General features: G+C 47.8%; 1 protein-coding gene across 3 annotated transcripts in view; it reads right to left on the bottom strand.

Annotated features, from left to right (window-relative positions):
• ABLIM3 (actin binding LIM protein family member 3) overlaps positions 1-24,068 on the bottom strand; it is a 103,783-nt gene that overhangs the window by 23,116 nt on the left and 56,599 nt on the right. For 2 of the 3 annotated variants that reach the window (XM_029216075.1, XM_029216077.1), the window contains 6 exons: positions 19,098-19,156; positions 16,810-16,881; positions 9,087-9,216; positions 7,107-7,154; positions 4,706-4,840; positions 3,041-3,105 (listed from right to left, as the gene is read on the bottom strand). In XM_029216075.1, the coding sequence (XP_029071908.1) occupies positions 3,041-3,105; positions 4,706-4,840; positions 7,107-7,154; positions 9,087-9,216; positions 16,810-16,881; positions 19,098-19,156 (509 nt within the window). The remainder of the gene's footprint in view (positions 1-3,040; positions 3,106-4,705; positions 4,841-7,106; positions 7,155-9,086; positions 9,217-16,809; positions 16,882-19,097; positions 19,157-24,068) is intronic. The other variant, XM_029216078.1, reaches the window with a different exon arrangement.

Below are 24,068 nucleotides of genomic sequence, written 5' to 3'. Positions count from 1 at the left end.
GTTTGGGTTCACTAGACACAACTCTTGTACCACATTGAGGAAAGAAATTATGCTATGAGAAGATGTATGTTTCTAGAGGTTAAGTGATATGCCAATCAGGAATGCTGGTATGACAAACAGTTCACAATTACTTGCTACTTGTCAGTTTTCACTAGAGATTAACGTTTTTAAGGGTTAAAATTATAATATGTAATTAAAGCTACTAAAGATAATAAGGGAAACATTTCAGTATGCAAGGAAAGTAGGGTGTGTTTTTTTCAGCAAAAGAAGGTATGAAGAATGGAAGTGCATTTTGTTAAGTGGAAAGAATGATTTTGTCCTAGAGCTGGTTGTTTCTGGATGGAAAAATAAGGGACAGACTAACAGGAACAGAGAAAGTTGTGGAAGGTTTGTAAAAAGGGAGCCCTGAAAAGGAGTTTTGTACATGGTCAGGCTGGGATTGGATTAAATTTAATTAGGTAAGTGGATATTACTATTGAAAGTAGGCTGGTGCAAGACTGGATTTGGTTCCTCTGTTAAGAGAACAAAGTTATCTTGAAATACTGCTTTTGAAAACAGATTTTGTAAGTCATCTTTGTTTTTGAAATCTTTTTTTTTTTTTTTTTCTCGGTATGCGGGCCTCTCACTGTTGTGGCCTCTCCTGTTGCGGAGCACAGGCTCCGGACGCGCAGGCTCAGCGGCCATGGCTCACGGGCCCGGCCGCTCCGCGGCATGTGGGATCTTCCCGGACCGGGGCACGAACCTGTGTCCCCTGCATCGGCAGGTGGACTCTGAACCCCTGTGCCACCAGGGAAGCCCGAAATCTTTTGTCACTTTAAGTGAATAAGTATTGTTTCACAGTGACCTATGATCCTATTTGACCAAGTGTTTTGAAACCTTTTTGATATTTTTGACAAAACTTCCCAAATAACAAATTCTAACTGAAGTTCTTTTGACTTCCAGATAACTCTGGGATGCTTCAAAGAAACCCTGCGACATCTCAGAGAGAAACGTTAAGCTAATTAGGCTAATTTGATATGTTAAATTACTTGAGAAGCACTGTCAAGTGATTGGAGATAAACCTTCTTAGGTTATATGGTATGGGTAAATGTCATTAATACAGATATTCCAAAATTTATATGGAATTCCTAAAAATCTGGTATGTCCTGGTATAAGGTTATCAGTCATAATTCTAGGTGTTATCTTAGGATGTTGTATGTCACAGAAATATCCAAGTTTCTTGTCAATTACATTATAATCAATCAGATCTTTAACCATGCCATTTTAAGTCTTGTTGTTTATACACAATCATTGTTTTACTCTGATGCTTTTATATATGAAGATCTTAGTGAAGATTCATAAAAAGCACTTTTGATAAATACAAGTTTTTGATAACTTTTAGATCTTACTTCTGAACTGGGTAAGAAATTTTAAAAGACTAATGGAAAACCTGACAACTTCATCTAGATGAACAGGAATTAATTACATGGACTGAATGAACTGATGAACATATAATTTTATGACTTTTTTCTGAAATATACTGGTTTTTAATCTCTGTTTTCCAGAAAACCTTTCCTCTTACGCTAACTATGACCTTCAACAAGTTGATAAAGTATACCTTTGTAAACGAAGATGAAACATTTATCTTTTTCTCTCTACCTGATTCCTCCAGAATTTGGCTTCTCCAGTTGGCTCCCCTGTGGACTTGATGGCTTATTTTGACCAGATTACAACTAGTTATACTAATCACTGTTTTAGTTTGTTCTCTCTTGGCATTTGCAAATTATTTACGCCTTGTGCCTCTCTCTGCTGCAGTATCAGTTTATTAATGTTACTGGCTGTGCTACTTATGTCCTGTCTGTTTTATGAGATTGTTATCTCTTACATTAGCGAAGTGTAACCAAGCCTCCAGCAAAATTAATGATGTCTCGAGTTAGTTGATCATGTACATAACTCTACATAGAATAATTGTAATAGTGCAATTCTAGATCTGGGAAGAAGCAATGAGGGAAAACATTTCCTGGATCACAACAGACTAATAAGACAGGTGATCCAGAGAATTTTAGATTATCAACAGGGTCTAATCCACAACAAATCAGCACATTGAGTGGCCTAGCAACAGAATCTTCACGTGATCAAGGGATGAGCCTTCCTAGCCCTGAGGGACAAAATTAGTCATGAAATGCCTCCCAAATATTGGTTGAATTTATGGCCAAGAGGAAGCACTGTGAGCAAAGACTGTCACCTGCCGTATCAGTAAACAAGCCATGAAGCCATCAGCCTCTGCAGCCACCACCAATGGTGCAGCCTGAGGGGACTCAGAATGGAGAAAAACAGGATACGGGCCCTAGATAGTTAAGGTGCATATTAAAGGAATGATTTCAGTGAGCCAAGGGCCTTGCACCTTCCCATACATAGAAAAGCACTGAATTCATTAACTGTAGATGTCTGTTTTTTCATTAATTAGCAGCAATCTTGTGATGTTCGACTTCCTGATTTTATTTTTGCAAAAACTCCTACATATTCCTGGCTCCTCCCTTACCTCTTTGGAACACTCTCTCAGAGCTATCTGAGAGGCTGTCTCCTGGGCTGAGGTTCTCAGTATGTCTGCTGAATAAAACATAGTTCTCAGCTTCTGGGTTGTGCGGTTTGTTTGTTTTTTTCAGTCGACAGTTTCTGTGGTAGTTCTATGTGGTAACTTTTTGCGGGACCACAAACTCTTTCTCAGCAGCTGCACCGCCTTCCATCCCCAGCAGTGACGCGCAAGTCACTGGCATCCACTGACCACAACGTGAGAAGAACCTGCTTGAGCATGAGGCCAGTGCAGAGGCAATCCAGCATAAGAGCAGAGAGACAGAATTTCCCTGTGGCAATTTGTTTAGCAGCTGGATCAAGTTGTACCTGCAGCTAATCCTACCAGTTGACTTTCCAGTTTTGCCAAGTTTTGCATTTCTCTTTTCTATCATGAGTGAGTTTGGATTTGGTTTCTGTCCCTCCCAAATGAAAAAATCCTCAGTAACATACCATCTAAGCATCTCATTCAGTGGTGTGGCCTGCTTACCTTGTGCATGCTGCGGTCAAAATCGTCCTCCTCTCCTCCAGACGAGAACCTTCTGGCTCGGGGCACTGCCAAAAGACAGCTAGGATCAGCTCCCGCCCATGCTCCACTCAGCCTGCTCAGGCGAGAGGGCATAGGGGGGCAGTACAGCCTTGACAGGTGGGGGTTTCCTCTTGGCTCCACCACTTTCTAGCTGAGTGACCCCGCACAGGTGCACTTTGGTGAACTGCCTCCACCATGGGTCTCCCTATACTGAGATGGCCAGCATCCCTTCCCATTCTTGGGCTGGAAAGTGCAGGTGAAGCTGACTGCCCAGACAGATCTAATAAACCTCAACGTTGGGACTTTTCCTGCCGCAGGTAGGAGAAAAAGCCCTCTTTCTGCCAAGGATGGGAGGTAATCTGGACCTGCCAGAACTCGTCTTCCCATGATAAGGGCAGAATCAGCCTGAGACTGGAGCCACCTAACCCACAGGACAGGTCAAGTCCTGATGATGACCATCTACCTCTAGATCTAGCTATGCCTCAAAAACTTTCAGTCACATGACCCAGAAAATCCCTGTTTTGGCTTAGTGTGTGTGTGTGTGTGTGTGTGTGTGTGTGTGTGTGTGTGTGTGTGTGTGTGTGTGTGTGTGTGTGTGTGTGTGTGTGTGTGTGTGTGTGATTGAAATAGTCTCATCTAAGATTCCCCTCTCCCCCCTCATGCCTGTTGGGTCTGGTCTCTTGCCTGAGCAGCCTCTGAACACTATCTCCCATGGGCACTGATGACTGTCCACTTTGGGTTATAGTTGTGCTTGTGTCTTATCCCTTTTCTAAGTGGAGAATTCTTTGAGGGTGGCACAGGCTCATCTCTGAGCTCCCATGAAGCTTCGTTCAAAATGGACATTCATTACTAAAGGTATGTGTTGAATCAAAGTGGCACTTGCTGACAACTCCTCCACATACTTAAAAGAAACAGCCTGGGATGTCTGGTTAGGTGGGATGGCACCTTGAGGACCATTAGGACCCCTTGCCAGGGTGCCCGTGAGAGACTTCCATCTCCCAACATCCTCTCTCTTCCGTTCTCCAAACCATTTTCCACCTACAGCCAAAGTGGTCTCTTAAAAACACAAATCTGATCATGTCACCACTTTAAACAACTTCCTCCTATTTTGGATAAAGACCAAAATCCTGACCTCAACCCACAAGGCCCTGTGGGATCTGGCCTCTCATCCCCCACCCCCTCCCCTCCCTCTCTGAGCTCAAGCTTGAGCTGACAGCCATTCCCTTCTCCAGTGGAGCCTACCCTCCCATCTTGGGTCTTTGCAGGTGCATTTCAACACTCTGCTGGCTTACCTGCTCCTCACCCTTCCTGTGGTAGCTGAGGCTCTGCATCTGAGCAGCTTTTGTCATCTTCCAGACTGGACAGCATGCCCCTACCATCAGCGCTTCTACCTCCTGTACCTCACCTCCCTCTTCAGTTGGGGCCGATGTCTCATACACAAGGGCAAGGACCTGATCTGGTTTGCTTCCTAGTATCTCCCTAGGGCCCATGGCTGCCCTTAGTACCTGTTTGCTGAATGAATAAATGAACTATCGTGTGAAGGGGTGGGCAACTGTCTGTGCTGGCCCTGTGTCCCTGGCGCAGGTGACGGGGCTCTGGTCCTGGCTCCCCTGTGAGGGGTGATACCTTTGGGGGACCCGTGGTAGGTCCAGTACTCAGACTCCGCAGCATAGTAGGGGTCTGGCGAGTAGGCTGGACTGTACTTGGAGGCCTGACTGATGTCTTCACTTGTTTTGCTCTTGGTTGCTGTCGACAAATCACCTGCAAAGGACCCAAAGAGAGAGCTTCAGGGAGGCAGAATGTCCTAGAAGAGTGTCCTGGACATACTCTCCCTTGTCTCAGCCAGGCTCCAGCCCTGGGGAGTGAGGCCACGTCCAGGCCAGGGTCTGGGACGCGGAGCATCGGAGCTGGAAAAGCACTGAGGCCAAGCCTCTCATTTTATGGTTGGGAATCTGAACACCTGAGAGGGGAAGGGTCTTGCTCAGACCACACAGCAAGTTAGACCAGAACTGGATCAGACCCCAGCTCAGGGCTCCTTCTACCAATTCCACAGACTCTCCTAAGTGAACACTAAGGCCGTGGCTCCTTTAAGTAAGATTAGACAGGTCCCAGGTGAGTCCTTCCTCACCCTCTAGAAGCCAGCCTTGTGGATTCGAGCCACATCTTGGGTGGGATCGCCAAGCAGGGCCTGCTGCATGTTGAGTCAGGTCACCTTTCTCCTCATACTGAAATGACACATCCTGCTTGGGGGAGACTAGATGGCCTGAGGGAAGGAGCACTGGCCAGGGAGTCAGCAACGCTGGGTTCTGGTTCCAGTTCTGCCACTTAACTCAGCTGTAGCACTGGGCAAATCGTGCTCCTCTCCACCTCAGTTTCCTTGTCTATATCAGAACTGGTCTGCTGGCTGAGGTGTCATCCAGCTCTAAGCCTCCCCCTGAAGTCCACAACATGGGGGTGACCATCAAACCCACTGTAGGCACAAAACCTTCCAGGGCAATGACTATCACGCCCAAGACTGATGAGAAGCTGACCAGGGCAGAGAGAGGGCTGGGGAAAGGAGATGGGGCCCCTGATTATTTCTCAGGAGGGAGAAGCTACAGGGACAAGCCCTAGGCTCCGTGGAGCCAGAGCAGCAGAGGGTCCTGGGATGGCTCTCAGCCAGCCAGCAGCACTTGCTCCCAAAGCTTGCAAATCCTCTTTGATGTGGGTCCTGTGCAGCCCCTCCCACTCCAGCCGTTTCATCCACCCTCTTATCTGCACAATCCACCTCTAGCCCAGACTCCTCCTGAGCCTGCTTTGGTGCTGCCCCTCAGGCCCACCTACAAAATTCCACACAGTCCTGAGGGGCTTGGGACCTGGGGGCCTTTTCTGGATGTAAAGTTAAACTACCTTTCTCAGGGTTGGTGCCTTTCTGTGACCACTGGGGTACATGGCGTGTCCTCCACAGCCACAGGTAGATGTGCACTGCTCAGGACTCACCTGGACCCCAACCCAGTCTGCTCTGAAGTCGAGGATGTTTGTCTAAATTGTCAGATCGTAAGCACCCAGAGCCACTGTTTATACTTGTACCACCTCCTCCATCAGCCCAGTGAGTTTAGATCCCAGTACAGGGCTGCTTCTGCCTGTCTCCATGCTCGTCCAATTCTGTGTTCCCCCTGTGATCCCATAGGCACCCATAGGTGCCTAAGGGTGATAAAGGGTGGCAGCTGTGCCTCTGCATCCTCAGAGGAAGGGGAGTGCTCATTCAACTGAGTGCTTTTGCAAGAATGAACAGGTCTCAGTGGTGGCTCCCACAGGGAGCACAGGTAGGAATTGTGAATGGAACTGGTTACAGGGCAGATTCGTAGGGCAAACTCTTAGTATTTCTAATTAAGGAAGTCTAGGGCAGGGGAGGGGGCCAAGGTATCTGTTTTTTAAATAAATCTCTTGGGTGCAGTTGGCCCACAGACAGTTCTGTAAGAAACACTATATGGATGAATGAATGAAGGCACCCTCAGCTCCTTTCTCATCCGTATCCCCTCTCCAGTCCTCCATCTACTCTCAGGACATGGTGACTGAGAACAGTTTAGAGCAGTGGTTCCCAAGCTGGGCTGGACATTAGAATCACCTGGAGAAACCGTAACAAATACAAAATTTGGATTCATTAAGTCTGGGGTGGGCCCAGGAATCTGTATGCATTCCACATGATTCTAACGAACGTCCAAGTTTGAGCACCAGCGCCTTGGAGTGTCATTCTCCCAGGGCTACACGCATTTGACAAGGGTTTCTCTGACCATGGGCTTTAGGATAGCAGATAGCAGGGCAAGGGGGGTAGTGAGGAGATGGTGGGAAAGGATGTACAAGGCCTTCCTTGCCGTTTTGAAATGACACCAACCCCCTCCCCAAGGCCACCCTGAGTGACTGGGGGCAGCCGACAAGGGCCGAGTTGCAGCCTTATATGTGTCCCTCTGGTGGCCCTACAGAGCCATCTGCACAGATTAACTGCCCCGCCCCTGCCTGGCCACGCCCTCTCTGCCCCCGACCATACCATGCCGTTTGTAGATCGGGGGTTTCCGGTAGATGTTACTTTCTCCAGCTGCCAGTCAGACCGGGAAGGGACAGTGGGGAGGAGAGAGAAAGACAGGAGAAAAGGAGACAGCCAGTTGGTCAGTGGGTCCCAGAAGAGAGAGGTGGTTAGCAACTTCTCCCGAGGCTCCCCCATCTTTCCCCCAGTGGACTTCCTCTTCCAAAGGTGAGCTTCCAACCTCATCCCATCAGGTTCCAAGAAAGGTGAGGGGAAAGGAATGGATGGATTCAAATGGGGCTGAGGCAGGGGCTTGGGGCTCGGATGGTGGGCATGAAGGCATAAGGCAGGCGCGTGCTCGGCAAGACCCCATGCGGGAAGGTGCCCACCCAGCAGCCATGCCTCATTCCACGTGGGCGTCCCCAGAACCCCACAGCCACAGTTAGCACTCTCACCCCCTCCTCCCCAGTAGGCTGGATGGGACCTTTCTGGGGCAACCTCATGCTCACCACCTCCAGCCATGCTGGCCAGCTGCAGGCTCAGTGTTTCAGGGCCTTTGGACTTGCTGTTCCCTCTGCCCAGGATGTTTTTCCCTAGGGTCTCTTTTGGCTTCATTGTCACCTCCTCCAAGAAGCCCTCCCTGACCACCTCACATAGCCCAGCCTCCCCCACGCCATCACTCTATTGCAGTGCCCTGTTTTATTATGTTTAGCACCTATATCTCCTGAAATTATCCTTTTACTTATTTGTTTACTCATTTATTAGCTCTCTCCCCACATTAGAACTTAAACACCCTGAAGGATCTGGGCTGGTTTGAGCACAGTTGCACTTTCAGGACCCAGAACAGTGCCTGGCTGTCCAGAAGGAACAACATAGGCTCAAGGAAGCTAAGTAGCTGGTCTGAGGTCACAAGCTTATAAGCAGCAGAATCAAGGATTCAATCCCAAAAGCCCATGACCTTCGGCACAGTTACTGCCATGTCCCATCACAGCCCTTGGACATTCAAGGCACTTCCCTGGGCTGCTTCCTGGTGGTCCTCATCAAGGCTGGTTCTGTCTAGGGAGTGGGCTAAGGCCAGTGGGTGTGTCGGAGCTGGAGGCCAGTTAGTGCGGGTGACTGGTTAGGGAGGGTCCCCAGCACCCAGTTTCTCATCGGTGCCGGTGTAGGGCGCCCAGCGACCCCACAGAGCATGCACCCATGCCAGGAATTCCGGGCTGGCAGCCTACCTGGGATGTGAAAGTGCTTGGGAGCCTGGTAAGAGGTTGGAGTGGAGGACCTCACATCTAACTGGCTATGGTATGGAGAGCTCCGGCCACTCTCGGGCCCTGGAGCACGCAGGCAGTGGTCCCCAGAGAGAGCAGAGGCACAGAGAAAACAGGCATTAATGCAGTGGCGGTGGTTACGGCAGCAGTGAGGTGATGACAGCAGGGATGGGGGCTGTGCTCTCATGCACCGGGTCTGCAGAAGCAGGCTTGACCCTGTTGTCTTGCTTCACCCCAAAGTCAGATTTTGTGGGTTGTAAGAGTCAACAGCACTGAGCTTCAGGAAGGCATCCTTGCTCCTCTTAGCTCCCCACCTGGGCCCCTCCCTTAATTGCTCTGCCTGCTTCATCCCTAACCTCAGGGTGGCCCTCAGGTGAAGGCCAGGACACTTCCCCATTTCTGATCCTCTGGTTCTGCCTTCTGGATGGGACAGGACAAAGGATGAGGATGGAGACGTTTTCTACCAGCCAGGATGGCTGGGCTTCCTGCCACTCCCCTCCCCGCAGCAGCACGCCACCCACCTTCCTGCTGCATCTCAGTACCATGTACCCTTCTTCTTCCCCTGCCAGTGGCATCTGCAGGGACTCAGTGAGGCCTGGGTGGCCATGAGCCTCCAGAGGACCATGTTGTAATGGAGATAACCCAGGGAAACCCCATGCTGTCTCAGCAGCTGGGGACATCTAGGCACTGTGTTGTCACCCCTGGCTCTTCCTGTCCCTTTGGGAGCTTCCCCCTTCCTTACCGGAGCGGTAATAGAGATGAGGAGAGCGGGAGAAGGTGGGGGACATGCCCTGCCGGCTGTAGGTGGGGGAGTCGATGTATCCTGGGCTGGAGGCCCGTCTCTGCCGGAGGTCCAGGTTCTCATAGATGTCCTGGGGGAGGAAGCAGGGCCATAATAAGCAAGATCTGCAATTAGGGGGACCTATAGCCCAAGGGTCCAGCAGTCAGGTGGGGAAGTGACATGGAATCTGGGATCCCAGGGGCTGAAGCGCCATTTTGCCCTTCTGAATACAGAGACCCCCTCCATGGGTTACATGCACAGCCCGAGGAAGGCTGCAGAGACTTTCCAGGGCCTTCACCCATCACTCACATGCCCTTGAATGGAACCCGTGGGTCAGGACCCTGGAATCCTGGCCAAGGATCACAGAAGCATCAGGGAGGCCATCTCTGGGTAGAAAGGTTCGCTCCCAGCCATCTCTACCCTTTAAGCCACTGCCACTTCCTCCAGGTCATGCTTCTAAGTCTCCCTGTCTCTGCTTGCATTGGGGGAGCACCTTCAGGGGCTTCAGTGGGTGGGTGGGGGGGAAATTGGGGGTCTGCTTGGTCAGCATAAAGGACACAACTATAGAAAAGGTCTCCTGGAACCAGTTTAATTACCTGGGAGTAGGGAGATAAGGTCCCCAGCGACTTGGAAGCGAAGTTTGAAGGCAGCCATGGAAGGAGTGAAAGGAGAGAGGAGGGCAAGAGGGAGGGACAGAGAGTGGTTACAGGGAGCAGAGAAAAGCCTGCAGCTGCCCCTTGTCCCCCACCCCAGAGAACGGCCTCAGCTCCCCAGAATATCAGCAGTGCTCACGGGTGGGAGGAAACCTTGAGACTATGCTCTTTTTACAAATGGAAAAAACCACAGCCCAGAGAGGGGATGAGATGGCTCGGGGCCCCTCAGGGAAGAAGCGGTAGGGTCTTCACCTGGGCCCAGGCTTCCCCACCGCAAGCTCAGAGCCAGTTCATGGCCCTTCCCTGTGCCTCTACCAGTTCACGCCCTTCTGTGGCTCATAAGGACAGGACCCAGGGCAAGGCTCCCAAATGCAGGGCCAAGCAAGGGCCAGGCTGATGTCATCAATGCAGGAGTTGGGCCAGTGGTGGGGGGCAAGCTGGGGATGGAAGGCACCGCCTGCAGAGGGGATGGCGCTCAGCTCCAGGGCACCCAGGCCAGGTTGGACCGTCCATCCCATGCTAACACAGCTTCTTAAGTTTCCAAGACAAGGCAGAAGTGCAGACTCTTATGTGAAATCTCCTAATGTTTAAATGTTGACAACTAATTTACATTTTAAAAAGATACTCTGTGGGTGAAACAAAACAAATCTGGGGGCTGGCTGTGGCCTATGGGCCCCAGTTTGCCATCTCTGGCTTCAGGAGAATCAGCTTCTACCAAACACTTGGTCCCCTTTTCCTGGTCCATTTCAGAGGCCAGAACTTAAGAGAATCTCAGCATTGGGCTCTTAAACCAAATGGAACCCCATTCTCCTTAGAGAGGAAGGGGATAGTGGTGAAGTACGGATGAGGCCAGGGCTCCTTCTGAAGCTCCAAATGATCTCAGCTCAGGGGCCTGGGGTGGGGTGAGAAAACCTCCTGGGATGTAAACTGTCAGGACCTCCAGGGTAACAGCCACCCTGCCTTCTCCAGGAAACACTTTCTCTTGTCCAGCAACCATTTAATTATTTCAAAAGCCTTCTGATGTGTACTTTTTATAAGAGTGTCTCTTGCTCTGAGCACAGGGGCTTAAGGCCAGGGGCAGCACCCAGAGAACCTACCTAACTGGGGAGTATAAACCTAAGTGGCCACTGAGCACAGCTGGGGATGAGAGCCGTAGGCTATGTATAAAATCTCTCCACTGTAAGAGAAACAACACCTCAGGTGATAAGTGGTCACAGGTTCTTGGCTTTTATGTTGGGGTTCTCAGAGAGTAGTGGGGATCAGGGAGAATTGGGGAGCCCATGTCCTGCCTACAGAGGGAGCTGCTCCCTATCTCTAGGTGGTGGAAACACTGGTGTAGTGTTACCAGTTCTGATTTTTCAAGAGAAGCCAGATTTTGGATGAAATCACTTGATTTTTAAGTGTCGACTATAAATACCAGTTTAAAAGAGTCTGGGGGCCAACACTATGGAGGCTGAAGTCTCTGTGATGGAGGGGCCTGGGAACCCTGAGGGCCCTCCTCTCCTCCAATAGCCCCAGAGAGAGGGCGAGATGCCGTACCTCTCCATAGCCACACCTCTCCAGCATCTCGTCGGACGTGTATCTGGAATGAGGCTCGTAGGAAATGAGGTCGGGGCGTTGTACCTCGTAGATGGACTTAACCTTGGGGAGAGCTGCCAGGTCTTTGTAATTAAGGATCTCATTATCCACTTTAGCCTGAGGAAGAGGGAAATGGACAGGAAAGAAGCAGAAAGATAAGCGTAAAAGGGGAGAGGAAACAAAAGCCAGGCACAGAGGGTATGAGCTTCTCCAGCTAGGATGGAAGACTCGCAGAATGTGAGAATAAGACAGGTCATTCATTCCACCTGGGCTCACACTGACACCACATTGACAGAACATATGTGTGAGGTCCTGTGCTGTATAGGAATGATCTCCTCCAAATGTCAGTATGCCTCTGTGTAGTAAGTGTCAATATTATTCTTAATTTTTAGGACAAAAAAATTTTTAAATTTGTATGGAAACACAAAAGACCCCCAAATAGCCAAAACAATTATGAGGAAGAAAAATGGAGCTGGAGGAATCAGGCTCCCTGACTTCAGACTATATTACAAAGCTATAGTCAGCAAAACAGTATGGTACTGGCACAAAGACAGAAATATAGATCAATGGGACAGGAGAGAAATGCCAGAAATAAACCCACACACCTATGGTCAATTAATCTATTGACAAAGGAGGCAAGAATATACAATGGAGAAAAGACAGTCTCTTCAATGAGTGGTGCTGGGAAAACTGGACACCTACATGTAAAAGAATGAAATTCAGAAGAATCTAAATATACATTTCTCCAAAGAAGACATACAGGTGGCCAAAAAGCACATGAAAAGGTGCTCAACATCACTAATTATCAGAGAAACGTAAATCAAAACTATAATGAGGTGTCACCTTCTACCAGTCAGAATGGCCATCATCAAAAAGTCTACAAACAATAAATGCCGGAAAAGGTGTGGAGAAAAGGGAACCCACCTACACTGTTGGTGGGAATGTAAATTGGTACAGCTCTATGGAGAACAGTATGGAGGTTCCTCAGAAAACTAAAAATAGAGCTACCATATGACCCAGCAATCCTACTCCTGGGCATATATCTGGAGAAAACCATAATTCGAAAAGATACACGCACCCCAATGTTCACTGCAGCACTATTTACAAGAGCCAAGACATGGAAGCAACCTAAATGTCCATCGACAGAGAAATGGATAAAGAAGACGTGGTACATATATACAATGGAATTATTACTCAGCCATAAAAAAGAGTGAAATAATGCTATTTGCAGCAACATGGATGGACCTAGAGATTATCATACTAAGTGAAGTAAGTCAGACAGAGAAAGACAAATATCACATGATATCACTTATATGTGTAATCTAGAAGGATGATACAGATGAATTTATTTGCAGAATAGAAACGGACTCACAGACTTAGAAAGCAGACTTATGGCTGCCAAGGGGGAAAGGTGGGAGCGGGGAGGAATAGACCGGCAGTTTGGGATTGACATATACACACTACTATACATGGAATTGACAGTCAACAGGGACCTGCTGTATACCACAGGGAACTCTACTCAATATTCTGTAATAACCTATATGGGAAAAGAATGTGAAAAAGGATGGATATATGTGTCTGTATAGCTAAGTCACTTTAGCTGACTTAGCTACAGTACACCTGTACACCTGAAGCTGACACAACATTGTAAATCAACTATACTCCAACATAAAATAAAAAGTAAATTAAAAAAATATGATTCCTGTTTTCCAGATCAACTATACTCCAACATAAAATAAAAAGTAAATTAAAAAAATATGATTCCTGTTTTCCAGATGAGGGAACTGAGGCTCAAAAGATTCTGCAACTTGTACCGCTTAGCCAGTAGGGCTGAATCCAGCCTTCCAAACCCCACACAGTGAGGGCATCTTCATTCACAGCATCCTTGAAGAAGATGATGAAGGTTGTAAAGACAGAATTAATCACGGCAGTAAAACACTAGCTAACACTTGACCACTTATTGTGAGCCAGACTCCATCCTAAGTCCCTTATGTGGTTTAACTCCGTTAATCCATACAACCACCAACTCTAATAGTCCATACGAATATTATCCTCGTTTTTGCATAAGGAAACAGGCACAGAGAAATCAGTGAACTCGCCCAAGGTCACAGCTAATAAGTAGCTGTACCAGAATTCAAACCCAGGCAGTCTAGCCTGGGAGCCTGCCCCCTCCACTGGCCTCTCCTGGCTTCCCAGGATGGCGAGTTCACCGTCTTAACAACTGGCAGAGAGCTGCACTCAGAGAGCCGCTCCTCGCATCGAACTGAAGCGAGCCTCTACCTACCACCTGCCTTGGCCTGAGTTCAACCCTCTAGAACCACAAGGACTTAGACAGCTTCCCCCGCTCAGGACAGCTTCCATCTTGTGGCTCCTGAAGCCACGTCCTTTCCACATCTGCGTCCTCCAGCCATTCCCTCTGTTTCTGGTCACCCGGTTTCTGCTATGGTCAGTCAGGATCTGTCCCCCAAAACCACTGTGGCTTACAAGGTCCTGAGATGAGGTAGATTAAGAGAGAATCCAAGGAGACTGTATTATCCTATAACGTTCTCCCAGTGTCTGGGGGGCCAGGTAAGTCTCAGGGCCAAGACTGCCATAGAGAGAGCAACTTTCATAAAGACCTTGGGACTGTTGATGTTTTAAACACTTCCCAAGGCCCTTCCGCTCCTTCATCCCCATCCCATCCTACTGCTGTCTGGGCACCATGCTGTTCATTGTCTGCTCACCTGAGACCCACTGCCCACTCCTCCTGGCCCTGGTCTGAGCTCTGAGGTCCCACGGACTGTGTCACAGGCTCCCTGGCTTTCAGCTGGGTTTGGCTAATGAGGGGCACCTGCAGGCTGAGTGGAGAGTGGGGCTGTGTACATGTCTCCCTTGCACCCGCCCTGCCCGGCCGTGATGGACTTGGCTCCCGTCCCGGCTGCTCTGCCACAGATGCAGCTCTGGCCAGCCCTTCCCTTTAGGCTTAGGGTGGTGACAGCCTCCTGCTGTTGCTGACTCTGGATGCCGCACTAGGTCTTGTGGGTCCCCTGACCCTGCCCACAATTCTGTACACACTCCCTCCATACTTAAACCCTTTGAGGTGTGCCATCTCATTTCTGCCAGAGACTGCCCAGGCCAGACACCCACAACTGTACCAATTTGGCGGGGTGTGGGTAGAGGGAACCTTATTAGGCGAGTCCACTTGCTGAACTGACTGCTGCCTTTTATCATGGGATGTTAGATTTTGACCTTGAGAGCTCTTGGCATCTTACAAACTTGTCAAGATTTATCTGGGCACTTTACTCCAAACCTCAAAAACACTAAATTTATATTTCTTCCTATACTTCCTTGTTTACTGGGTTATAAATGAGCCTTAGGTCTGGAGGCACAGTGATGGAACAGAGGCATCCTAACGTAATTAGCCAGGAAGGAAGGAAGAGAACACATTGGGCTGGAGATGATTCTAGCAGTCAGTGGGGAGTGGAGCAAAGTTTGAAAGAACTTGCCCCCTCCAGGTTCACTGATCATTCTATTTTAATACCAAACCTCCATATTTATGAACGCTGAACCAATACTGGATCTCTCTGCCTGTTACTAAATGTCCCAAAAGTGGTCGGATGGATTCTTCCCTGAATTTGGAAACCATGTGTGGAACGGTCTGACTTAAAACATGGCTCACATGACAGGGGCAGCCATTCCCCAGAGCAGCTGGAGGTGAGAGCAGAATACGGGAGGGGAGACAGAGGCCAATGCTGGGATATGCCAGGGGTAACTGGTCTCAGTGGATAAGCCCCCATTTGAAGGGCACAATGGCAGGTGTCTCCAGCTGCTGCTGTTCACCTGTAGCGGGGCTGCTTCTCACAGGGGCAACTCTACGAGCTTCCTCCAGAATGCCAGGGTGAACGTCATCTGGGCCTAACTTAATTCACAAAATTTAAGGTGGCTTCCCGGAAGCACAGGGAGGCCAGCTGGGGGGTAGTGGCATTCTATGCAGCTGTGTATGTCTGGTAACGCTCTTCTGGAGACGTGCGCACGTTTGCCAGTAACCTTCTCACCCTGCAGGCTCTGAAACTAAGCTCATTAATCCTACTGTGGTCCGGCCCCATTCACAGCACCAGGGGAGCTGTCATCTCTCTTGTTCTGGACTAGAATCTTCAATGAGGACAGCCTGTGATCAAAGTCTCTTCTCTTTTGTGGGAGCCACATGGCCGTGCTGACCCATATTGAAGTTGCAGTCAATGCTAACTCTTACGTCTTTTTTTCATTTGAACAGAAGAAGAAAGGAAAGGAAACAGTCTCATCGATGGGCTTTATCCAGGGATCGAGGACGAAACTGAATGTGGATCTGGAGTGAAATAATGATGAAGCAATGGTGGGCAGGGCCTACTCAGAGCTGGCTTGTTTGGGGACTGTCTCTAGAGCTTCTCATGAGGAGTGGGTTTCCTGCTCTGGACCACTTCCCTCCTTTCTGGTCTTCATGGCCCTTTGACATGAGAAAGGCTGCAAGAGGTTTGCTGACTGCCAGGCCCCTCCCCTGCTCACTGCAGCCCTCTCCGGCTCTGCGTTCCTCACCTCCCTTACCTAGCTTCTGTTTACCTCTCGGGCGTGGGCTTATCTGTTTCTTCCTCAGGACTCTTCTCCCAACTGGTCCTAGACTGTCAGGTCCCTCTGTCCATCTGCAGCATCATCAGAGCACCCTGCGCTTTTTCTCCCTGGCACTTATTAGAATGGCATCTGATTATCCGTGGACTTATGGGGTCAATGTCATGAGGACAGGCAGGTGCAGCTCGCCAGAGCCCAGCACTTAGCCCAGAGGAGACATTCAAGGATGCATTTGCTTAATGAATGAATGAATAAATTACATATCCAAGGGACCTGTGAGGTCATCTGACTCAACTCTTGTCCGTTCTGCCACATCCCTGCAAATGAGGAGTGTCTCTGTGTTTCAGTGCCTCTGGGGCTGGGAACTCAGACACATGCGTGTAGTTTGCTCCATCCCTGGACTTCTCACATGACTAGGAAGCTCTTCTTTATGTTTGCAGACCCTTTATAGTCATGTTTCCACATTCGTATGGCTTCTTCCTCCTGTCTGCCTCTTTATCACACGCCACTATCTCCACATCAACATCCCCCCCAAGACCCACTCCAAACACCACTCTGACCCAAATTTCACTTTGCCCTGGTCTCAAGGACTCAGGGGGAAGAGGCACATCATTATTGGTTTCAGAGCTTCTACTGAACTTGATGTTATCCCTGTAACTATTTACAAGGCTGTGGGTTCCGTGAGGGTCCGTGTCTTCCCTGTCCCCGACTGCATCCTCAGGACCTAGCATGGAGTCTAGCACATGACAGGCACACACTAGACATTGGCTGGATGGAAACCTGACTGCTGTCTTTGGCTGTCCTTAGAGACTCTTTAATTAACAGGCCTGGGGATGAGCAAGGCTGTTCGGTGGCTGAAAAGTGATACATACGCAGATGACTCGGTTGGGTGACCCGATGCTAGATCCAGGGGGTGAGATGGAAGTTTCAGACGTCCGCCTATGCTGTGGGAGAGATGAAGACAGAGGGTGAGAGACGGCATCTCCAACCTTGTGGGGAGCGGGGAGACGGGGCTATAAGAACGCAGTTCTTCGGGGAACATTAGCAATACTGCTGAAAGCACTCTCTGGCTGTTTCTGTACTGTCTCTTTATTTTCTGCCTTTTAAATCAATGTCTGATTGTGAATGAAATTGGAAATGCACAGGACTTTATGCTGTTGAACAGGATTTTTTTTTAACATATTTTTAATTGGCCTTTTAGATAGGAAGCTACTCATAAAGCTCTTCATTTTGGCTTATCCCAGTCAATAATGTATTTACTTTAAAGGAATAAAACTGGTTAGCATCATTCCTTAGCAGTTTGTTTATACAAAACATAAAGGTAGGTTAAACGTCATGTAATTGCACAACATACTGATTCTTTTTATAGTGTATCCATTGCAAAATGACATCAACCTAAGTGAGAGACTTAAAAAATCTTTCTCTGGACAATGGCAATGATGGACTCATGGCTCCTTTAACAGAACAGCACAAAGTTTATCTTGCTGCATCTAAGAGCATGATGTGGTTAAAAAGTAAACAGATTGGAAATCAAGGCCCACTGGTAAACTATGCGATTTTAGGGATCCTGAATTCCTGATCTGTGAAACGCAGGGGCTGGTCTCAAGGACTGCTACATTCCCTCCCAGACCTCTCATCCTGCAACTTAAAGCATTCTAAGCTGGACTATATAGCACTGTTTCCCAAACTGTAGATTGCGAACTAGTGTGGCTCTGGGGAGATGAATTTTGGCAGAAAATTTGATAATACTGAGTCACAGAGCGAGAGAATAAAATGTAAAATTCTATTTCAGTCCCTTGGTTAGATCAAGGAGGAAGTCTTAATTTGGTCCTAATACATTTCAATAACAATTGCTAATTCCACCTTCCACACCTCACCGCCCCTCCCTTTTTTTAAATAAAGAGAGTTCAGGTAACATGATTTAGCTAGAATTTCTAAGAGTTATTGTTACGAAATATTTCATTTTCAATGAATTTATTTTAGGGTTAACCTTCTATTTATAAAAAATAATACTGGTTTTCCACTGGGTGATATAAAGTTTTATTTTAAAATAAGTTTGATGAAGTAAAAAGTAGTGAGTTGATGTAAAGAAAAAAATGAAGCATATAGTAATACGAGTGATACACAGATACAGCAAAAAGCATCGGGGTTGTAGAGAGATAACTGAAATTTGAGAAATGCCAACAAAGAGAAGGAAACTGTGGACGAAAAGGACAATAAGGTTTTCTTAGACCTTTAAAGGGAGAGGCCTTGGAAGAAACAGGGGAAAAAACTCACAGCTCAAAAAAAATATGCATCAATAGACCAGCTCTTTCACAAATGAAACAGATGAGATGGCAAAGGGGATAATGTTTAACCAGCTGGTCAGAAATTGTACACATGTGTTTTTAGTTGAGATTCTAGCAGGTAACTTTAATAGCGTCCCAAGGGCCAAGTTGATATCTGGGGGCCAGCGTGTAGAGACACCCCAGCACACAACCCAGGTCTCCCCTCCATACCATCAAAGACTCAGGAGCTGTGCCCCACCCCTCTTGCAGTCCTTGGATCAAGAACCCAGATTCACAGGACTTCCTAGTACTTGTCAGAGCATAGTCATTCAGAGGGACACAGGTCCTCAGCTGCTCTAGCGTGTGCCTGGGGACGCTGTCTGTGCTTCTGCCTGGCTGCATTACTGTGGGCAAGTCACCACCCTCTTTAAGGCCTTGGTTTTCTCACAAGCAAAGCAAAGACACAATTCCTAACCCACCTGCCCAATGGTGTTAAATCAAATCAGACAGTGGCTGTGAAGATGCCTTGCAAACTGTCCATTTCTGTGACAGTTTTAACCACTGTTATTAATGACCTTCGGCTGGGGAAAAACCATGGCCTACGTGCCTCAGAGAGGTCACCATCTTGGTAAGTAATGGGAAGGGTATAGCCTCACCCCAGAAACACTAAAAACTCACATTCATACAGTGCTTTACCATTTTCAAAGTGCTCTCACATCCAATGTCTTAATCCCTTCAAAAACCCCATGAGGTGGATGTTACTATTAAGGAAATCCAAGGATACAGGCACACATTTGAAAGTGTACACACTAAGAGTGACTCTCTAGTAAAGCACAGTGCCCCCAGCCTGTGGCTAGAAGTAGCTGGTTTGGTATCACCACCAGCTTGCTTACCTTTAACTTCTTCTCTGCCCGGGCTGCCTGTTTGCAGATGGGGTGCCAAACCTCAGAGCCTAAGGGGCCAGGAAAATAACAAAGCCTCAGACCTTTCACACCTACTAGAATTTGGGGTCTCTCCCCATCCTCCACCTCTGTTTACTCCCCTGCACAGCAGCCAGGAGGACCCCCTGGTTTTCAGATCTCTGCCGCCACATCGATTCAACCACCCATGCATTCTGCCTGTCCAAACCCTGCCCTTCCTCGAGGTCCACCTCTTACATGACATCCTGTGACCCTTCTTACCTGCCAGCTGGGAGTGATTTCTCTCTCCTCTATGATCCATCTTTCTTTGTCCCAGCAATATGGTCTTAAAACATAGTAGCTTGTGGATTTATCACTCCCACTAAATTAAGAGCTCCTTCTGGGTGGGAGCTGAGCTTTCTTCATTGCTGGGTCTCCTATGGCATCCAGCATGGGGCTTTGGTCTCAGCAGAGGCCCCGTACATGTTTGTGGGGTGATTACATGAGTGGACGATTGGCAGTGAGTGACACAGAGCAGGTGGTCAATAAATATTTGTTGAATGAATGAATGGCAGTGGAGGTGAAATAAAGTGACAGACTGTGGTGAACTCCAGCCTTCCTTTCTCTTCAAAGACTTACGACAGTCTACCAGAGCTATCACATTTAAGGGGAGGGGGTGTCATGATGTATATATTCTGCTTGAGAGCACTATCCTGACCTGCTAATTTCTAAGAGACTCCAGACTCTTCAAACTTAGCATAGTCGGCTGCCCACATTCTCTTGTGGATGGGGGTCCAGTTGGCCAGCCCCAAATCGGAGAGGCCAATTTGGAAAGGCATGAGCAACAGGTGCTGGTCATGTGCTGAGAAGAAGCCCCAAATATTACACATTCCTCAAAGAAAGGACAGGTGTCCTGGATTAGAGGGAAAAATAGGAACATATTATCCCTCTGGTGCCACTGCTCTTGTAATCAACCCTAAAAGGAAAGGAGCCAGCAAATGGCTAGATTCCTGAGTACCCAGATGGCATTTGTTTGTCTGACTTCGTTTTTAGAATATCTTTTCCATTATGGTTTGTTGCCTGGAACCCCTAGGACTGGATACTGGCTAAGTGACAGGGGGGTGGTGTAGGGTTGAACAATGAGGCCTAAAAACATGGTGGTGAGAGGAGGGGCCCACAGTAAGCAGCCCTGCTGGGGCTCTGCTCCGTCCCACCTGCTTCATCTGAATAACAACGAGGTGGGCTTTGGATGGTCTTGGAGATTATATCTTAAAAATTCTAATTCTAGGGCCAGTTTTGTCACTTGTGGGATGGGGCTCTCTGATTCTGGTTTGCTGATGTTCTTGGGTGTTCCTAATGGGTTCTGTATGAGATTACTTCCTTCTAATGTAAAGTGCAATGGCTCTCAAAGCCCAGTAGAGGGACTCTGGGTCTGCAGCTTGATTCGGCAATCTTAGGGTGTGTCCACCACCACGTGGTGGGGTTGGGGTCCCAGCTTCGGGAATTATTAGGGAGAGCATTTCTGGTCCTCTCCGAGTTGCCGCTGAACCCACCAGAAGTTGTTTATTGCAGTGGCTTTGGCAGGAAGCGCGTTACAGGTCACCGTGGGAAATGGATGAGGTGGACGCAGATGCCTCAGAAGGTTGTGAGATTAAGTGAAAGAGGCAGAGGCGCAGGGAAGGTAAAAGGTCAGACAGAGGTTCTCAGAGGGGGAAATGGTGTGTAAAGCGAGGGCATCAGACTAGATGGTCTCTCCATGCCATTGACGTATCTGTTCTGAAATAAGGCTGAACCACAGATGGCTTCAGCATTCTGCATACAGGAAAGCAGGTTTTTATAAGTGTGTGTGGGGGGTGGATGGGTGGGGGAGGGATCAAAAGGGAGAAAGAAACTATAATTAGAAATTTTAAAAAAGCAGAAGTTTGGGTTTTGGCAGTATATCATTTAAATTAAAGAGGGAAAGGATTTGTTGGAGGTTAGCAATAAACTTAGATAAATGAAGGTAAGAAAAGATGATTTGTTCATGAAGACCCCTGTAAGATTAGGGTCTGCATATGTCATCAGTCAATAGCTCTCATCCTAAAAGACTACCTGATTCAGAAATGAATGAGTGACTGGTTGGATCCCATCTTTGTATTTTAGAAAAAGAGACAGACTGATATGCACCCACAGGACAACGGTAATCAGGATGGAGAGGCGACTCAAAATTAGGCCTTAAGGCAGGGTCTTCTCCATGGAGAAGAGAAGACATAACAGAATGCGGAAAAGGGTTTTTGAATATTTTAATGCCTCTCTGTGGGAAGAGATTAACTTGCTCATCATGTCTTATAAAGTAGAACAAGGATTAAGGGCAGGGGAGTGGGAAGTACAAAGTATTGGGTGCACTTTTTGCTTGTTAGACTCCTGATTCCACGAGTTACACGCTCATCCTCTGAGACTATCACCCACAATTCCAGATTCTGCAGTTAAAACCTCCTGTAAATGTGATGGAAGTGAAGGATTAGCTATTTCTGTATCAGCTGACTCAGAGATAGAAACCTAGATCTCCAAAACTGTCCCTCAGCCAGGCATTAAGGCTGTTTTTAATCCTTAGCGGAGTCAGCATTCAGCCTTCTCTCTCTGACTGGTTACAGCACACCCCATACCTGTAACACTGTGGATTATTTAAGGTTTGGGAACCCACCCACCTCTCTGCCAGGCCTGTAAATTCAATTTGCTAACACCCTTTTTTTTTTTTTTTTTTTCACATTAGTGGAGATTACAATACCAAAGCTGGAGCTGGTGCCACAGTCTTCCAGAAGCCCAGCCAGGCTTACAGACACAGCAGGGACTGAAACCGGCCCACCAGAAGGTTCTGTTTGGCCAACGCAGTGTTTTTTGTTTTGTTTTGTTTTGTTTTGAAGTATTTTTGAAGATGAATACTTTCAGACCCTGCTGTCTGCCTCCTGGCCTTTCTCGCTCGTTTAAGTAGGCATTGAGTTTTCAGCTTCTGATCCCAGCCAGATTGTTAGGTTTCTTCTCTGGATTTCTCTTGATCACAACAGGGTGAGGTTTCCGAGTTCTGCCTTTATGTTAGAAGCATTATCTTTCTCACACAGCCTTGCTAGGACCTTGGAAAGGCTCCTTTAAAATCCACACTCGAATAAACAAGCGTCGTGTATCCATATAATGGAATATTATTCAGCTGTAAAAAGGAAGGAAACACTGACACATGGTACAATGTGGATGAATCTGGAAAACATTACGCTAAGTGAAAGAAGATAGACACGAAAGGCCACATCTTTATGAAATACCCAAAATATTCTGTCTTGACACAGAAAGCAGATTCGTGGCTGCCAGGGGCTCAGGGGAGGGGAATGGGGAACAACTGCTTAATGGCTATGGGTTTCCTTTTGGGGTGATAAAAATATTTCAGGACTAGATAGAGGTGGTGGTTGCAGAGCACTGTGAATGTACTAAAAGCTCCTGAAGTGTTCATTCTGAAATGGTTGATTTTATGTGAATATTACCTCAATTAAAAAAATTCCTCCCCACCCCCATCATTAGGGGGACCACTTCTGTGAACCATGGGGCACTCTTCTCTTCACTTGCTACTAAGTGTTCCAATCTCAGCAGGAGGAGAAGAGTGAGCCCTTTTGTTGAATGTGACATGTAATAACAACGATATCATTGCTATAATCTTGGCCACTGGGAAATCTTCACCATATATGAGGCAATTTATGTATTATTTAGTGTAATATTCTTAAGACGTTCCAATCCTGGTTACATCGTTTACTAGCGGCATCGTCTAGAGCAAGTCAGTTACCTCTCTGTGCCTCAGTTTTCCCATCTAGAAGATGGGATAATTACAGTACCTGCCTTGTACATTTGTTGTGCGGATTCATGAGTTAATGTACGTAGAGCACTGAGAACAGTGTCTGCCAAGAGCAGGCACTATGTAAGTGTAGTTGTTGTTGTTATTATCTCCTGTCCCCTACCAAAACCCCGTTTGCCAAGATCTAGTTTGGGTAAGGGGAAAGGAGTAATGGAGAGACTTGAAGGTGGTGGGTGGTGTTTACTCTCCTACTCCCAGAGCAGAGGGCTGGCTGGGCAGGTGGAGTCACAGAGCAGAAGCTGGGCTTAGCTGCCGGCGCACCCTCCTGGAAGGTTGGGCTGGTGCCCAGGGATGAGGCACCACGGGAGAAGTGGAAAAGACCGGTTTGCCTGGACCTGACATGATCAAGTGGGCTTGAAGCTTAATAAAGAGCTTAAGGGAGAAAAGTGCTTGGCTACTGTGATGCTGGTTACCATGAGGATATCAGGCAGGACAAGCAAAAGAGAATGGCAGTCCCGAGATGCCCAGTAATTCACAGGATACTACTAATAACAGTTAGGACCACAATTCAAATGTATTGAGTGCTTCGTCTGTGTCAGGCACTGAGTATTCTTATTATTCTTATTGTTATTATTATAACTAATATTTAGAGAGTGTCTGTGCCAGTCCTTATGCTATGTACTTTATAACAATGGTAATTGAGTAAAAAATAATAATGATCAATAACATATGCTGAGCCCTGTGCTAAGTGTTATTAATAATGATGGTAATATTGACAGTAACCAGCATTTATTAGTCATGGCTCAGGGAGAATGGCCATCTCTACACGACTGGGTGTTTATCATGAGCTTGTACTGGTGGAGCTGGTGGCACCAGGCTCTATGCTAAGCCTTTCCCATGCATTTGCTCATTCAGTCCTCACTGAGCCTGCTGACATAGGCCATGGTTATCACTGTTTTCAGAGAGGGAAACTGGGGTTCGGGGAGCTTAGATGTTTTGCTTGCTCGCCCATCGCTGTCTCCCTGCCCTGGCCTGGGTGTGGGCATGCAGCCAAAGTCAGCCTCCTTGGAGTCTCTGGGGCTTCACTGTGCCCACGGTGCCCACGGTGCCCAGGAGCTGGCTGTGCCCTCCTGCCCCTGACAGGGAGGCAG

Source organism: Monodon monoceros, unplaced genomic scaffold (genome assembly GCF_005190385.1).
Source record: "Monodon monoceros isolate NGI ecotype Baffin Bay Population unplaced genomic scaffold, NGI_Narwhal_1 Super_Scaffold_12, whole genome shotgun sequence".
In the NCBI taxonomy this organism is placed as follows: Eukaryota; Metazoa; Chordata; class Mammalia; order Artiodactyla; family Monodontidae; genus Monodon; species Monodon monoceros.
Note: the sequence above shows the minus strand (reverse complement) of the source record. Positions and strands in the feature narration are given on the sequence as shown.